General features: G+C 40.9%; 1 protein-coding gene across 1 annotated transcript in view; it reads left to right on the top strand.

The window, feature by feature from the left end:
• Positions 1–315: 315 nt before the first annotated feature.
• Positions 316–18798, top strand: part of ANKRD29 (ankyrin repeat domain 29) — a 91557-nt gene continuing 73074 nt past the window's right edge. Inside the window, exons 1-2 of the mRNA XM_082258104.1 lie at positions 316–453; positions 11824–11934. Coding sequence (XP_082114230.1) covers positions 433–453; positions 11824–11934 — 132 coding nt within the window. The 5' untranslated portion in view covers positions 316–432. The remainder of the gene's footprint in view (positions 454–11823; positions 11935–18798) is intronic.

Below are 18798 nucleotides of genomic sequence, written 5' to 3'. Positions count from 1 at the left end.
TAACAGCAGAATAAAAAGTGATTTGGAAGAGGCTAAGAGCAATAGAAGGTACTTTATTGAATTAAGAATACATACTTGAATAGAAGTTCTTTTATTAAACCAGAGTTTAGTGTTTCTTTAAGTGTTTAATTTTGTTCCCTTGCATGAGCTTATATGGTATTTTTAGATGATGTCAGATAGCTTGTATTACTTGCATGCTTCTAATTCTGCTTTTATTGTTTGGTTCTTACAGCTTGGCAGTGAACGAGTCAATACTGCCTGTTACAACTCTGCAGCTTCCAGCTCTGGAGCTTTTCTTTTCTCACTATCCGCTGATGGAAGAGCAAGCTGATGCTTGGGATATCTGCAACAGCCAAGAAGCAGCTGCTCTGTAGTCCTGGTACACTTCAGAATTATCTTCTTGGTTTGCAAGGAGCCTGAGCTGCTGCTGAGATGTGCATGATGTCCTTTAAGGTAAGTCATCCTTATTTTACATTGAAGACTTGGTAGCAGAAAGCTGCAGCACATGCAGGGCGATGCCACACGATCCAGACTCACAGGCCTTGTCTTGGGATGGCAGCACCATGCAGACAATGCTGGGAGGCCTGAGTCACTTAATATGCTGCACAAATGAGCCAGCACTTATCCTTCGGAAGGAAAGATTTGGAAAATGGCTGTGTGGTCCGCATAGTCATAGAAAGAAATATCAAAGAAAAAAAAACAGTTTGTTTATCATATTGTTCAGAAGTATAGTATTGGTGTTGTTGTATTAGTTTTTGATAGTGCTTTTATTAAAAAAAGTAATTTAATATTTTATGAAAACTGCCATGGCTTTATTATTGCTTTTTCTCTGCTGGACAGTTACAGTGTAAAAAGTAAAATGACAAACCAATATATTTACTTTTATACACTAATTTCCAAATTAATTAAAATGGCCTTAGCTTTTTGTATTACTAATTTCTGTCAGGGTGTTGATTATATTGCTTGGGGGATTGAAGTCAGACCATTCAGATATAACTGCTGTATGTTCTACTGTATGTACACACTGCTATACCTAAAAAGTCTTGCTGTGATACCAGATTTCACCAGCTGGGGAAAAAGGAGGTAACAATTGTGATAGAGGGTAACTATGTTACTATGCAATAGTATCTTTTAAATAATGCTATACATTCCGAGCCTAAAAAAAATAGATAGTGAGTGTGGATTTATGTACAATCTGTTTAGATTTACCTGAATTAGTAGTTGGTATTTTATGCATAATATTTGTATATCATTTATATAATTCAAAGCTGAAATGCAGGTATGGCAGTTTTTACATACTGTAGTTACATTGGCCCAGCTTGGACCAATGTAAGGATGTATGTGCCATACCTGTTTGATTCCCCAAGAAGCTGGAAATCTCTGTTGTAGGCACTGCTATTACAGTGATTTCTGCGAGTTTCCGGGTCCCGCACCGAGCGACTACCCTGCTGCCTAGAGAAGAGGACAGTAAATCGCTCACTTGGCATGGTCATCATTAAGAAAACACTTTGAATTTTCCCAGTGAGTGCATAGTGTTCTCTTATTGGACAAGGTGGAGATCAAGATGTGCCCTGCTTTTTCACCTTGTCCAATCAGAGAACACTTTGAATTCATTGAGGGAATGCAGGCAACCTCCTGTGTTCACAATGCAGCAGGGCAGCTGCTTGACACAGGACCCAAAAGCTAGTGTAGATCATTGTATAATTGGTGCCTATTATAGTGATTTCTGGTTTTCGGGGGGGGGGGGAGGGGGTCCCACAGGTATGGCACATACATGTATAGCGCCCTTCTAGTTCTGAGTAAGCTGCTAGGCATTTTTTTTTCTAATAAAATCTACTAGGCAAATTTAGTTAGCTCCTCTGTAAACAGTGCAGCAGGGGTTGATCACTCGGGGCTGTTCAGAGTCTCACAGACTGCTGTTCTGCTACCCTCTACCCCCTGTCTTCTAGAGACTTCTGGAAACATAGTGGAAAGGAGTGCAGAACAGGCAGTCTGAATATTTATTGGGCTTTGGGCAATCCCTGGGGAGGTGGATGGAGAGCCCATAAATATTCTGGGGCCTGGCAGCAAGTTACAGACTTCCAGGATCCAGCCTCCTGGAGGAGACCCCTGCTCAGGGGCTCTGCCCCTGGGGCAGAGAGAGTTAGAAACATAGAGGAAGTCAGAGGAGCCTTTTTGAAGACATTGAGCTTCCAGCTAGATTTAGCTGCGGGGGCCTAACGGACAGATCCTGGTCTAGAGACTGAGCAGAGCCGGAGGAGAGTTGGTGTAAGAAGCCCAACCATTCTGGGGACTGAGTGAGTACTTGGTCCTGATATGCAGAGGAGAACTGACTGTGGTTTATCTCATAAACAAGTGCAGTGCAGCAAGAAGTTACGCAAGACAGCCAGGAGTGTGACCTTTAAACTTAACCCAACTCCTAAATCTATCACTAAAGCCAAACTTCACCCATAAGCTCCAATGTAACCTCAAAACCTGTCCCTTCATCTAACCTTACTTATCACTAAAGATAAAAGATGGTCTGGGGGATTCTCATAGCAGAAACACTTTGATAAAGCTGAACTCCAGGAAATTTGAAGGGTTCTCTTTTGCAGTGGGGCTGTGCCCGTACTGCAAGGGTTAACTTCTCATTTCGATCTAGGGGGCATAACAAGTAGATTCACTTACCTGATCCTCAGCTCCACCTTGCTGCTAGACCAGTCCCTGTGGAATCTTCTCCTCTACACTCCATCGGTCTAAGGTCCAGCATTGGACAGGATGACGCCGAGAGTCCACCACCAGAGCATAGGAGAGCAGGAGAGCACTGTCTGCTGGGGGATCAAAACATCAGGTAAGTAAAAGTGATTTTTCTTTCCCCCAGACTAAAAAAGCAGCTAAGCCTTGGAGTGAAGGCAGAGCCCCAATGCAAGGAACAATTTTCAGATTTTCTGGATTTGGGCTTTAGGAGAGTTCTACATTCCAAAGAGTTTTTAAATTATTTTTATTAATTCTAGGTTTTAAGGCCAGTTCACACCACAAAAACGCTCTCCATATACATTCTGTTTCTGCATGCATGTTTTTTATGCTTTCTGGTGGGTTTTTGATACGTTTTACAATGTTCCAGTAAAGTCCAGTGCAGGAAAAATGCAGCATGTTCTACTTTTTTTTCTGGAACTGGAACTCACCTTTGAAATCCACGTTACCTACTTTTCATGCATTTTTTATGCAGAAAAAAAACTCACTGGACTGCATGTGGTGTGAACTGGCCCTAACACATTTTTTTGTGTTCATTATGAACAGATGATCTTTCTTCAATCTCCAAAATATGTTTAACAAGGGGCAATCCCAGAAAATGTGGAGAAGAGAGCTAGGTGCTTGTTTATATCTCCAGTAAAGGGGATAAATCCCTGGTAAAGTGTTATTTTATGAAAATGTAGATGATATCAACTTAAACCCAACCTAAACCCATCTTCTGGGAACCTATAGAAATAGAGCATTTTTGTGTGTGATGTACTATATTTTATAGAACCCCTCTCCTCTGAACACAGCTATCAAGAAATGTCCAAAGCTTCTTGAATTGGACAGGGGCTCGGGGTAGCACTTTTTACTATTTGGGACTGAGCAGAGATTGACTTTGCTGCAATTGCACCCAATTATCCAGACTGGGTGGATCACCTTCTTAACCTGAGCCACACTAAGCTGTATATTCATATTCAGAAAATGAACTGACCTAGATTTCTTGCAACGTACAAACTATATGAATAAACTTTTAAGTGATCTGGTGGAAAACTGGGGTCCCCTATGTAAAAGGGAGCAGAAGAGAGCATAGACAATGACATAGCTCCTACCTGTCACTCATTTAGAGGAACTGTCCTTTTTTTGAACCCAAATCCCTCTGTCCTTTGTGCAGCCTCAGTTGTCAGTTTTTTTTGGTCTAATGTATACATCTCTATACAAAATATACTATTTTACTACCAAAAGTGTTATGCTGCACTACATTTTTTATCTAACCTGTATTAATGCCTTTCATATTTTGAAAAGCCAATTTAAAGGACATTTTTAGGTTAAAAAAAGCACTTGTGTGGTTTAGCCAAACATTTTCTGCATATTAGATCTTTGTGGTCTATGTAGTGGGGGCCATGGCAGGAACATGTACTGTACTTTGCCTACATTCTGTGAGCTAAAGGGTATCCCCCTTTATCATTACAGAAAGTTTAGAAGTATGCAATGGATGCGTGAAAAGTTTTCACTGTCATTTCCAAGTGTATCAGATCAAAGGATAGACTAGGCTTTAGAATGGGGAAGGTCCATGGAATTCCTGCCAATGAGAGACTGCAAAAGCCTAAGACCACCCTGCAAATGGGACCAAAAGCATTTACATGCGAGAACCCCAGTGGGGGTTTCTGATGATTACCTGCAGGAGGTAGCCCCATTGAAAGCAATAGGAGGCTGCCGAGTCCTGCAGCTAATTGTGTCTGCTCGCATGTAATCACTATGCAGCGTTCACCTGTGAGACATTGGCACTGGGGGCAGACTGTTTGGTTGCTGCATTGAAACTGTCCGATGACTGCATACTGATTTCATGAGAGGGGCCGTGATTAGCTGTGGGAGCTGGCAGTGTCTCATTGCACCTGCCTCCTGCAGCTAATCATTGGGAACCTTCACTGGGGTTCTCGTATGTAAATGCTGCTGGGAACATTTTCATGTGTGAATGTAGACTTTATTCTATCTGCAATGTGTCTATTGTAGCTCTTTCCCCCAAAAGAGGATGCTGGATGTATCGGTAAAGTTCATATTCCCATCGCACACCTTCCTGGATATAGGCACATCTGTTGTGGGTGCTGACGCGATCACCAGCTGGACACTGGATCTATCACAGGTACATACATATTCGCCAGCACTCCATGGATCTTGCAAAGCGGTTCAAAGAAACTTTTTCTATTGCAGAAAGGATCACATCAAAAACAGTGCAATGTTTCAGAGTCTCGCAGGACCCCCTTCGATCACATGCCTGACGAAGGGGTCCTGCGTGACTCCAAAACGTTGCACTGTTTCTAAAGTGATCCTTTCTGCAATAAAAAGTTTCTTTGGACTGCTTTGCAAGATCCATGGTGTGCTGACAAATATGTATGTAGCTGGATGTATTGATTCCTGTGCCTACAACTCTGCAAACAGCACTACACGTTCTGACACACATATAGAAAGAAAATAGAAATAAATAGAAATAAATATACTGTAAAAATAAGCAATGTGTGTAGAGAGCAACTTCTCAAAACCCTATACTGGAGCTATCCTATCTAAGGGGAATCGCACCACTTTAACAGTTCAGCAGTCAATAATATACTTTCTTTCGCTGGCACCCTTGTTGGGGCCCAAATGTTATGTCAGAAAGCTCAGGATAATGTTCCTTTAGGCACTGATGATGACACTGACTCTGTGATACTTGCAAGCAACACTGTCCCTCTTTTATCTAAGTGTAATGTGGATTTAGCCAGCGGCCTCTCACCAACTTGTTAGCAGGTGGTCTCCCTCTGTATACAGGCCGTCCCGGAGTTACAAACAAGATAGGGACTGTAGGTTTGTTCTTAAGTTGAATTTGTTTGTAAGTTGGAATAGGTACCTTTTTTAAGTTTAGCTCCAGCTAAAATAATAATTTTTAAGTTTTTTGGAAAGCATGGAGAAGGGTTAACACTCCTGTACCATTTGTTTTGCTCTCTGTAACCCTGTTCAGAAGATTTCACCTCACTTTCTGTCCCTATGACAACTGTATTTTGAAAATTTTGGGTTGTTGTGGAAACAAGGATCGGTGATAAACCTTCAGTGGAGACACCTTTTTCCCATGAGAACTCTTACAGGAGTGAATTTCCCTTCCTAGGGATAGATTTCCTCTCACTTCCTGTTGTTTCTCTCCATTTGTAAGTAGGAGTCGTTTGTAAGTCGGATGTTCATAACCCGGGGACCGCCTGTATTGGGTGAAATACATTTGGTCTGTATCCTCAGCCTCCTGCCCTTTGATCAGGCAGCAAGCTCTATCGGCACCCGTAGCACTTTTCAATGTCCCAAAATGTCTGCCACTCTGCCTCTCTCCCTCTCAGGCGTAGGGGCATGTGGTCTGTCAGAACAGTCTCCGCATTTATTCTCCTCAGCCCCGGAAAACAGCAGAGAAGCACATCTCCTCTGCCCAAGTGCCTTGACAGATTTTCACTTTATTCCTTCCAGCTCACCAAGCTAGCTCAGTTTGTCAGAACTACACCTCCCACAGTCCTTGTAGCTACATCCTGTATGCCTTCCTAGAGGGAGGCTGAACACTGGCTGTATACAGCTCTACAATAAGAGTCCCTCCTATAGCTGTGCCTGTGTAAAGTCTCCTCTGCTGCCAGATACAGAATCCTTTAACTGACAATGCTGCAGACTGGGATACACTAGTAAAGCAGCAACAATATTTTTCTTGTGTCAGAACATTAATTACTTCAGCCCCCGGAAGGTTTACCCCCCTTTATGATCAGACCATTTTTTGCGATACGGCACTGCGTTATTTTAACTGACAATTGCGCAGACGTGCGACGCTGTACCCAAATAAAATGTATATTCTTTTTTTCCTACAAATAGAGCTTTCTTTTGGTGGTATTTGATCACCTCTGAGGTTTTTATGTTTTGCGCTAAAAACAAAAAAAGCAACAATTTTGGAAAAAAATAATATTTTTTACTTCATGCTATAAAACATACCCAATACAAAAATTTTAAAATTTTTTTTTTTCATCAATGTAGGCCAATATATATGCTGCTACATATTTTTGGTAAAAAAAAAAAATCCCAATAAATGTATATGATTGGTTTGCGCAAAAGGTATAGCGTCTACAGACTATGGGATATTTTTATGGAATTTTTTTTAAATAATTTTTTTTGCTAGTAATGGCAGTGATCAGTGATTTTTAGCGGGACTGCAATATTGCAGCAAACTAATTGGACACCTAACTGACACTTTTGACACTTTTTTGGGGACCAGTGACACTAATACAGTGATCAGTGCTAAAAAAAATGCACTGTCACTGTATTAATGACACTGGCAGGGAAGGGGTTAACATCAGGGTCGATCAAAGGTTTAAGTGTGCTCTTAGGGAGTGCTTTCTAACTGCCTGGTGGGTGGCTCAACTGGAGAAAGACAGAGATTCATGTTTCTGCTTAGCAGAAACACAAGACCTCCGTCTTCACTCTCTGACAGAACTGCGGTCTGCCTTGTTTACATCGGCAGACCATCGTTCCGCCTCTCCTGTGAAAGATCAGCGGGTCCTGGTGGATATTGCGTCCGCTGGACCTGCTAATTGGCTCCCGTAGTGGGTCGCTGGTGGGGGGCGCACATGCCCCCCAGACCTTGTGCACAAAACCACATACAGGTACGTGATTTCGTGCAGGAGGGCTGCCCTGACGCAGTATATCTGCGTGGGGTGGCTCATAAGAGGTTAAAGTGATAATAAAGTCACTTTTTTTGGTTTAAAAACAACAAACATGTTATACTTACCTGCTCTTTTTAATGGTTTTGCACAGAGCAGCCCAGATCCTCCTCCTCTTGGGTTCCTCGCCGTCGCACTTGGCCCCTCCCTCCTGTTGGGGTGCCCCCAAGCCGCTTGCTATGGGGGCACCCAAGTCGAGCCGCTGCTCTGTGTGTTCATTCAAACATGGAGCCGCGGCTCGGCCTCCTCCCCTCTAATCATTGGCTCACTGACTTGACTGACTTGACTGAAAGCAGCAAGATCCAATGGCGCCTGCTGCTGTGTCTCAGCGCAACATCGCTGGATCGAGATGGGACTCAGGTAAGTATTAAGAGGGCTGAGGGGGGCTCTTCACACATAAGGTTTTTTTTATCTTAATGCATAAAATGCATTAACGTGGAGTTATGGCCCACATTTTTTTTTTTTTATAAAAATACCCCCTAGGACAGTCAGGGCTAGTGCATTTAAGCAACGATAGCCTCTGAACTGTCCCCTGATTAGTGTACCTGTAAGAAGAAAAACTTACCTTGAAAATGTCTTGTCCAGCGATGCCATCTGCGGTGTGGGCAGCTGAAGCCATAGCGTCCCTCTTCGTGTCCCTCTTCCTGGATGTCGGAGTCCCAGAATGGCATGCTCGTCACTTCCGGTGCAGGCGCGTCATCCCGCAGCTGGTTCTGCGCATGCCCAGAAGCTGTTCTAATTAATTCAGCAGGGAATGACGCTCATCTCCCAGGAGTCAATGCAAATGAGGAAGTGACGTCGGGGGCCGCGGCTGCATACAGAAGAAGTGGAAGGAAGGTAAGCTAATTTTCATTAAAAATAAGGTAAGTGAAACAAAAAGAAAATAATAATAATTATCCAATTCTTTTTCAGGACGTTTTCATCTAACTGACAGTGTAAAGTTCAAAAATAGGGTGGAACTCCGCTTTAAGATAAAAAAAACTTCTGCCTTTAGAACCACTTTAATACAGAACTATGACTATGCGCTATTTTGTTGAACTAAAAATATTAGATAATCTTAGAATGCACACTCTAAATGGAGCTGGAAGGGATTCCTATTGAAAACAGTACAAAATTCTAAGGAGATGATTTTTTTTTTCAGGATTCTGCGGCATCCAGACTAAGTGAAAGCTGCTTTTTTCCACTGCAAGGTTAGGTCAAATTACTGGCAACATTGGTGGATGGTAATCTCAAGAGCGACTTCTGCATAGCTGAAGTCCCCAAATTAAATTATATGTGACCTGCACAATTCAAAAGATTTGATCAGGTATAAGCACCTAGTCAGTATTATGACATTAAAGCAGAACACCGGGCAGACATAGGGTAACAAATAAATGTGGCTATGTATCCAATAAATTTAATAAATCATTAAATTACCTAGAGTAAGTAGCTGAATTTAATGTTGAGCCTCTCACAATCCTCTATACAGAGGTACGCTGGCTGGGGAAGGAAGAAGCAGGACTAGAGGCCAGTTTAGTATGCACCATGCAAATGTTTTCAAGGAATATCCTAATAGAAAGAGAAAGCAGAGTAAGGGGAGACTTGACGTCATCAGTCTGCTGGTGCTCTTTTACTGTACTATCAGCAAGCTGGAAAGAGAGAGAGAGGACACTACTGTATTCCTGGTCATACTGTATGATAAAGCTGTGAAAATCTCAGGACTAGATAGACAGGATGTACAGGACTGAAATTTAAAACTGAAAATTAAGCTATAGTTGAAGCTGAATTTCAAGAATTATTTGCATAATTAATAATAATATAATATAATCTAATAAAAATAATAATAATAATTAATAAAAAGATTGCATAATTGCATTGGTTCAGCTCGGCAGATCATCATGTCACTGCCTCTCCTCTCCACCTCGGTGGTGGCTGCCCCACTACAATCCGACCACCTGTGGTCAGTGTGTAGTGGGGCAGCCACTCACATAGAACCTAAGCAACATTTAGAAGATTGCAGCTACTCATTCAGTAAATTGAATATGGATTTTTCACATTGTATAATTAGAAGTATGAGATCATCCACTAAGAAGCTATGTTGTGGTTACTTGTTGGGAAGAACATTCCTTAAAATTTTAAGAAAAGCTTGGATTAAGCAAAAAAAAAAAAAAATAATAAGGGGGGATGTTGGATCGTCCTGTTTATTCCAATTCAACATGTTCTCTCTCAAGCTTATATAGTTAGAGTTCACTTGACAAATTACCAGTCCACTTGGCCAAAGGCCTTTTACACACCTGTTGAAAGAAACAGCACAATGATGGCCCCGGGCCAGGTGAAATGGATAGCGTCTAATACAGGAGTAGTACCAGCTTTGGTTTACCTTGGGGACACAAAAGTCACTTGGGCCAAACACTTATCAGAAGGTGGAAAAGGGAACAAATCTATTGGTAAGGATTTTAGGATTTAAAGATTTTTAGGTCTACATTCCGTAAATGTATGCCCTAGTAATTTTACACTGTACAGGATCTTTTTCTACTTTATGATTATTGTTACATGGGCCCTATTTAATTCAGAGGAAAGGGTGACCATCAAGGTGTGACCTTTAGGCCTGAGTTAATTTGTTAGCCAGTATCTTTTGGAATGACTTGTCATATGTCACAGTAATTCCATCTTGCCTGGGTTCCTTTCCAGAGATCACTGAAATAGGGCACTCTCAAAATCATACCTCATAGATTAACCATTTGTTTTCCTGTCAAAGTTTAAATTTACCCTGTCAAAATAAAAAGAAATCCAAAATTATGGTTCTTGCAGTAGATGAACCTTTAAACTCACATCTCCAGTGGCTTGTGTCTCCTATCAGCGCTACAACCTCTGTAAGAGTATTTAGTGTTCAACACTGTAGAGAGTATTGGATGCCCATGTCCCCCAACATGTGCCATTGTTCTGTCCACCACCCTACATCATTGCTGAGTCCTGTCAGAGGATGAAACCACAGCATCAGGTGGGCTCTGACACTCCTGGAAGTGTCAAAAGTGTTTAAAAAACTCAGACGAGCTGCAGGGCTGGAACGGAGGAAGGTAGTAGACATGGGTCAATGAAGAGGAGAGTATAAAAACTCTTGTCTTACAGGGATTTTTGATACAGATTTTGTGCTACATAATTAAACCGTGAAATACAAGGACAGATTTTGTTAAATGGGTAGCTGTACTTAACTCCAAACCTCTGTTTTTTGTCAGTAACCTGATGATGGGAATTTTTTAGCCTATCTATCCGTATTGCATGAAAGGTACTCCAAGTCCTGCTAATTGTAGCTTTCATGCTCTCTCTCACATACAGACAGTCTGGTGTATTAAAGTGTCAGTATTACGAAGTTCCCCTCAATTGCCGATGAGATTCAAACTGCCTTGAAAGTCTGAATCTGCTTGGCAACAAATCAGGCAGATAGGGAAGAACTGAACAGCACAGATATGGGGAGTCAGCCTTTACACCTCACACTTTGGAATCTGACTGTGGGGAATAATATAAAAATCAGATCAAGCAAACTGCTTTAAGTTTACAACTTTAGCCAACGTTCAAAGATTTCTGGAAAGCGTAAGCAGATTACTGACTGGTTTAATTTGCAGCCCAAGGCTCCATTCACACTTGCGCGACTTGTGATGCAACTTTGGACATCAAAGTTGCATGACAAGTCGTTCCCCATGTTTTTCAATGATACCCATTCATATATGCCTGACTTAAAGTTGCAGCAACTTCAAAGTAGTTCATGCACTACTATGGTCCGATTTTCATGCAACTTAAGGGCCTTAGACTTCAATGTTAACCCTCAGAGGTTGCATGAAAGTCATACCTGAATATTATACAATGCAACTTGTGTGCAACAGTTGTCCATTATCACTGGTCAAAGCCAAAGTCATATTCAAGTTGCACCCATCCAAAGTTACATCAAAGTTGCACTCCAAAGTCGGCGCAACTGTGGAGTTGTACAAGTGTGAATGGAGCTTAAAATGCCATTTGGATCTTGTAGCAAGCAAAAAATAGGTACAGTGTAATTATAGGTGATTATGCTCTTTACAGAAAAAAATCTATTTTTTTTTTTTTTGGATGCTTGCTTAGCTGGTTTTAATTTCCCAGCGTAAAAACTTTAGCAGTTTTGTTTAGCAGCATAATTGTATTTTGCTGAATGAGAAGTCTGTCTAGCTCAGGACTTTTAATATGGAGTTGGACCAGTGATCTGTTATCCATAAAACCTGAAAGAACAATTTAACTTCCAGTAAGTTTATTTTATTCTTGAAGGAAACCCAAAAACGACTCATTGTATGTCAAAGTATATCCCATATTTGATTGAAAAAAGTTTTACTTTTACCTTTGAAGTGAAGATGCCATGAAACTAATATGTCTCTATTCTTTTACACAGAAGGAAACGCCTCTTGCCAATGCTGCTTTCTGGGCTGCTCGGAAAGGAAACCTGGCACTTCTCCAGCTGTTGTTAAACAGCGGCCGAGTCGATGTGGACTGCAGAGACAGTGTATGCCCTTCATTTGTGTATGCCAAGAATTCCAGATCCCTATCAGCTTCATCAATGTGGCATAGTGGCCAGACAACAAGTCTGTTCTTATTATTCCAGTGTCAGTACATTAGGATTGTTAACAAGGCACTAGAATGCAGTAATGGGTTTGTGGTTTATGTGTTAAGAAGCATGGGGCAATTTCCAAACCAAATATCAAACAAGAGCACTACGTAGCTTTTCAGATAGTGCCTGATAGTTTTCCAAGGCAGTAAATATTAGAAAGGTAAAATCTGCAATTAATTTGACCTATAATAAATGCCTATCCAATCACTGTTATACAAAAAAGTCACAGCTATATAAGAGGTGAAATCTGCATATTATAATAAAGGAATTAACTTGAATGTCTCATACCACTTTGCCAAATACTACAGTTGGAAAAGTTGTCTACTTTGTCCTTAAAAAACGGTCAGATTACTCTTATACTGTAACTTTTACTACAACATTGTAGTTGTGACAAAGAATGCGAGGATCCTTTAAAAAAAAAAAAAAAGAAAAGACTTGTGCTGATTTTACACAGCAAATACATTTGTATGAATTTCATCCTTTTATTGTCCATGTGCCATGGCATAAGCATTGTAAGTTATTTGACATTCAAAGGATGACAGCTGAATCTGATTGGTTTCTTTGGACAAGACTTTTCCTGCAAGGGGCCCTACAAAGTTCTATAGACCGTTTTTATACACCATATGGCATAACTACAAACCAAAGGGCTCCAGAGAAAAAATTCTATGCCATCTGCTCAGAGCAAAGCGGGTGGCACTGTTTGGCATATGGGTATCTGCCTTAAACCATGTGAGGAGGGATTGCATTGCAGAAACTGAGAGAGAGAGAGAGATTGCCCTAGAAAGATAGAGAGAGTGAGAGAGGGAATACACCTTGAATACACCAAGAGACTATATTGATTAGAAAAGCACTACTCTGGAGAAACTGGCCTGAGGAGGGAGGAAAATACTCCTGAATAGGAGAGTGGGAGGCACTGCCCTAGCGGGAGAAACACTGGATTGATTTCCTGAAAGCAGATGGGCTGTTCATTGGGGAAGTTTCCCCAGAGCTAAGAATGTAGTGAAAATTCACTTTGCATAAAATATTCAATCACATCCAAAAAAAAAAAATATATATATATATATATATGTATATACTGTATATATATTTTGCATGCCCATGATTGGATAATGGAAGTCAGCAGAGCGTTGCCTTATTTACCAAGCTAAGGGAAAATTCACTTGTAAAGTAAACAGCCTATAGTAAATTAATGCCATTGCTCTGTAAAATTATATTGGCTACCCAACTGATCTACAGAGGTGCAGAGAGAAAGGAATTGCTCTATCACTTTTCCCAGCCATGTGACCTTCGATGTTATTTTAAAAACCACTTAAGCCCCGGAAGATTTTACCCCCTTCCTGACCAGGGGGTATTTTGCGATTCGGCACTGCGTGACTTTAACGGACAATTGCGCGGTCGTGCGACGCTGTACCTAAACTAATTTGACGTCCTTTTTTTTCCTACAAACAGAGCTTTCTTTTGGTGGTATTTGATCACCTGTGTGATTTTTTGATCACGCGCTATAAACAAAAAAAGAGCGTCAATTTTGCAAAAATAACAATATTTTTCAAATTTTTTTATATGAAATTCCCCAAAAAAAAAAGTAAAAATCAAAATTTTTTAACATTTTCGGCCAATTTGTTTTATGCTACCTATGTTTGGTAGAAAAAATCGCAAAAAGCGTATTTTGATTGGTTTGCGCAAAAGTTATTGCGTTTACTAACAAAGGGAAAGATTTTTGTCATTTTTGTTGTTTTTTTTTTAATGGCGGCGATCTGCGATTTTTTTTGCGGTACTGCGACATTGCGCGGACAGATCGGACCCTTGACTGACATTTTTGACACTTTTGGGGTTACCAGTGACATTTCTACAGTAATCAGTGCTATATATATGCAAGGTTCCTGTAAAAATACACTGGCAGTGAAGGGGTTAACTTTATTTGAGAGGGAGGGGCTGTGTGTGTCCCTAGGGGCGTGATTCTAACTGTGATTGGCTGTCTGTTGAGCTGTAGTTACACTGATCAACGGTCTTACATAGTAGAACTGTATGATCTGTGTCTCTACACAGGGGAGAATGACAGGCAGCTTGTTTACACAAGCTGCCTGACTTTCTCCCTCTCCCCCGCCGATCGCAGAGTGAGCGGCGGACATCGGGTCCGCCGGTCACACACGCGGTGGGGGGTCCGTGACCGTGCGGGAGCGTGCCGCCGGCGGCGCGTGCTCGCTCCCCAGAGCCTCACAGGCTAGTGACGTATATTTACCTCACTTTGCCTGTGAGGGGCTGACCGCCGCAGTAAATCTACTTGCGGCGGTCGGCAAGTGGTTAAGTAGACTGGATCTCTGCAATGAGTCCAGGCTGAGAAGGGAGCAGTATCTAAAAAATTCACAGTGCTCAGTAACATCAGCTAGAACAACGATAATCTTAAAGTTGTGTCATTTACCCCCCCCCCCCCCCTTACACACACATACACACACACACACATGGCCTTGTTAGGTGCTCCACACCCTGGGGCCCCTGTAGTTACACCCCAGATACTCTGCAAAGTTCAGCAGCTACAAAAAAGCTGGCCAAACAATAGTAGATTCTCAAATCAACGTTCATATGAATATTTGTACTAAAATTCTCAGTACATTTGACAGCTTTGAATGTTGTTCACAAGTTTTTAAAAATGTTGGATGATTTTAACATCCAATTTTGCAATGATTGGACTTTACTGAACAAAATCCACATACACTTAGAAAAACATTAAATCAAGAAAAGTTTCCATCCTGTTGCTTCAAATTTAGTCATCACTGTGGTATAAAATGAATGTCAATTTGACCCCACTAATGATTAGAACATAGTATGAACATTCTACTAGTGTAGGGCCAGCTTTACTCAGTTCCATGCATTCTTTCATTACTGATGATGTGTAACTTCAAATAAAGTCAGTGTGGCGCAACATCTAAATTAATAAGAAATAAATAGTCCAGAGTCCCATAAAGTGTGTATTTCACACATCCAATGAGTTTCCAAAAAATGTATTTTTGTGTTTAATAAGTGATGAAAGATTATTATTATTAATAAGCAAAATACCCTGTGCCTTCACTCTTCATGCAAAGTGCACATCCATCACCAGCTGAAGGGCCTGCTCACCTCAATACAATTATCAATACGCTCATCACTCTTTATCCCAGGCACATCTCTCATATCCTTCTTAGTCAACACAAGGCATCCGTCCCCTCTGCTTGCTGAAGCTCCTCATGGACTTAGTGAAGCTGCCCACGGATGTAGCTCATATATCAAACAAGGTAAAAAGGAACAAACATGGTGTACTCCGTATATTTATTTATTAAAACCCCGAAATAAAATTACACTTAAAAAACAACAAAATCTAAAGCGCTTATCAGAGCAATATCTCCAGCCAGCTCACCACTACATGCGGCACGACTCTGTCGTGACGTCATAGGCTCAGCTCCTCCCTCCTAGACCCGAAAATGTGTTTCTTGTAAAACCTCTTTGCTCTCCCTACATAGAATGGTATCTATCCATTCTAGAGACAACTAACCAAATCCACATCCATAAATGTACTATAAAACCGTAAAAACCAAGAAAGAACAAGGAGAGGCCAAAGTTGACCTTAGCTCTTTGCTCTTCCCATCTTCTGTTCTAAATATACTTGCAATCTTTCTCCAGGCAATTCACACTTATTTTAACCAGTTACTGACCGCCTACCGCAGATTTACTGCAGCAGGCAGCCGCTCCTGGGCAAAGCGAAGTAGGTATACGTCGCTCGCTCTCAGGAGGCTAGGGGGCGAGTGCGTGGCGGCGGCGTGCTCCTGCCCCCGCTCGTCATCGGGGGAAGCCTATGCGTGTGTCAGGCGGCTCCGATTGCTGCCTGACACCCGCGATCGTTCCCCGATGAGAGAGAAGGACAGTCGGCTGTTGTAAACACAGCCGACCGTCCTTCTCCCTAGGATGATCACAGAGCTCCTGTGATCCTTCTATATAGGATCACATGTCTCTATGGTCATCTCAGAAGCCACGCCCCCCCCACACAGTTATAATCACTCATTAAACCCCTTGATCGCCCACAGGGTTAACCCCTTCCCTGCCAATGGCATTATTACAGTAACAGTGCATATTTTTAGCACTGATTACTATAGTAATGTCACTGGTACCCCCAAAAGTGTAAAAAATGTCAGTTAGGGGTCCGATTTGTCCGCCGCAATGTCGCAGTCCCGCAAAAAATCGCAGATCGCCGCCATTACTAGTAAAAAAAAAAATGACATAAATCTTTCCCGTAGTTAATAAACGCGATAACTTATGCGCAAACTAATCAAAATACGCTTGTTGCGATTTTTTTTTTACCAAAAATATGTAGCAGAAAACAAATTGGCCTAAATGTTAAAATATTTTGATTTTTAATTTTTTTTTTAGCAGAATGTGAAAAATATTGTTTTTTTTTTCAAAATTGTCGCTGTTTTTTTGTTTATAGCGCAAAAAAAAAAAAATCGCACAGGTGATCAAATACCACCAAAAGAAAGCTATATTTGTGGGGAAAAAAAGGACATACATTTGGTTTGGGTAAAGTGTCGCATTACCGCATAATTGTCCGTTAAAAATAATGCAGTGCCGAATCGCAAAATAGGGTCTGGTCAGGAAGGGAGCAAATCCTTCCGGTCTTAAAGTGGTTAAAGAAGCACCTGTGAATCGGGGGTATCAGTCCTGTGTCTGTACAGCGTGTTGGCAACTTCCAAGTTGACCGGTTAGCAGAAAAATCTTCTACTAGTGTAGGGTCAGCTTTACTCAATTCCACGCATTCTTTCATTACTGATGTTGTGTAACTGTCTTACTCTTATTTTCCACACTAGCTGAAGCTCTTCTAAAATTCAGTACTGCTCTGAACATTCTTCCTCAATACTACGTCTTAGTGGTTGGTAGAAAGAAAATAGTTTCATCATGAATTCTAGCCATGCTTCTGTTCCAGCTTTACTATTTTTCCAGGCTCTCAGCAGCAGGGTAATTCTTGCTGGATAGTTGGCATGCTTTTACAAACACCTTTTTGGAAGGGAAAAAGAGAAGGAAATTTCTGGCTCAGAAAATGTTTTGTGTGAGTCACAAAAAATTCTACCATGGAAACTTTCTCCACCCATCCAATATCATGATTTCTTGTTATCATCTCATATGTGAGCAGGTTTTGTTAGCTGCCTTGTCCCCTTGGAGCTTTAAATAACAATCAAAACAATCATATAATGAGATATCTAAAGAATGATCTTAGTATGCGGTAAAGTTGTAGATAATTGGCTTTTTGGCCTATTTGGGTAGTGCGCAGGAAAAGAGTGGGCATAAGGCTGAGTTTGTTTTTAATTGTAGTCATGAGGCCATCTGGGAGTCCCTGTCACTGATAAATCATGTCTTTGTTGTTGCTGGAGGAAGGTTATCCTGTTCTACATCTGTTATTAGTCATTCTTTCACTGAACTAATCACTGTATTTTTTAACAGTAGTTTCTTTTAGCTGAAAATCTCAGTATTTTGCTCCCTATACTTTCTGTGGATTTTTTGTTATTCTTAAAGGGTCAATCCACCCAATATCATTTACATAGTTACATAGTTACATAGTAGGTGAGGTTGAATAAAGACAATAGTCCATCCAGTTCAACCTGTGTAGGCATGTGTGGCTGTAATCATCTCCCATACCCCTGAATGTTCTGATCCTTGAGATGTAAGTCTAAGAGTCTTTTGAAAGCCACCATACTACCCGCAGAAACCACCTCTTGTGGTAGAGAATTCCACAATCTTGTTGCCCTAACAGTAAAGAACCCCCCGCGTTGCCTGAGGTTTAGTTGTAGATGCTGGAGAATTATTGTGGAACGTTACTCTTTTATTCAATATTAACTATTTTTATTCTTTATGCTACTAGTTTTAGTAAATAAAAATAGGAAGGTATTATATTTTCTTGTGCTAAACTTTTTTTTTTAACATTTATTCAGTTGCTCACTGGTTTCTGACTTAGGCTAAAATGACGTCATACATCCCAGGAGTCTTTGTGAGATTTTGTTTCCTTTCATCTGGAAGGGAGGAAGGGCTTTCTTAGCTAAGCAGACCCTCCTGCCTACATGCCTGAGCTAAGGGCAGATGATTCCAGGAAGTAAATGCTACATGAATCATCTGCCCTTACTCAAGATGGCCACAGCTAGAATAGCTAGGGGTGTTTTTCAAAGTGATTTTTCAACCAAATAAAAGAATGGAGACATGGATGGATAGGGGAGTTTGCTCTAAATATTAACCACTTTACCACCGGAGGATTTTGCCGTCTTACGTCCAGGCCACTTTTTGCGATTCGGCACTGTGCGACTTTAACTGACAATTGCGCGGTCATGCAACGCCGTACCCAAACTAAATTTACGTCCTTTTTTTCCCACAAATAGAGCTTTCTTTTGGTGGTATTTGATCACCTGTGTGATTTTTACTTTTTGCGCTATAAACAAAAAAATAGCGAAAATTTGGAAAAAATAACAATATTTTTCAAATTTTTTTATATGAAATTCCCCCCAAAAAAATGTAAAAATCTAAATGTTTTATCATTTTTGGCCAATTTGTTTTCTGCTACATATTTTTGGTAAAAAAAATCGCAATAATTGTATTTTGATTGGTTTGCGCAAAAGTTATTGCATTTATTAACTAAGGGAAAGATTTCTGTCATTTTTGGTGTTTTTTTTTTTTTAACGAGTAATGGCGGCGATCTGCGATTTTTTTTTGTGGGACTGCGACATTGCGGCAGACAGATCGGACCCTTGA

The sequence above is a fragment of the Pelophylax lessonae genome (genome assembly GCF_965119305.1).
Source record: "Pelophylax lessonae genome assembly, chromosome: 5".
NCBI classification, from domain to species: domain Eukaryota; kingdom Metazoa; phylum Chordata; class Amphibia; order Anura; family Ranidae; genus Pelophylax; species Pelophylax lessonae.
This window is presented reverse-complemented; position numbering and strand designations above follow the sequence as displayed.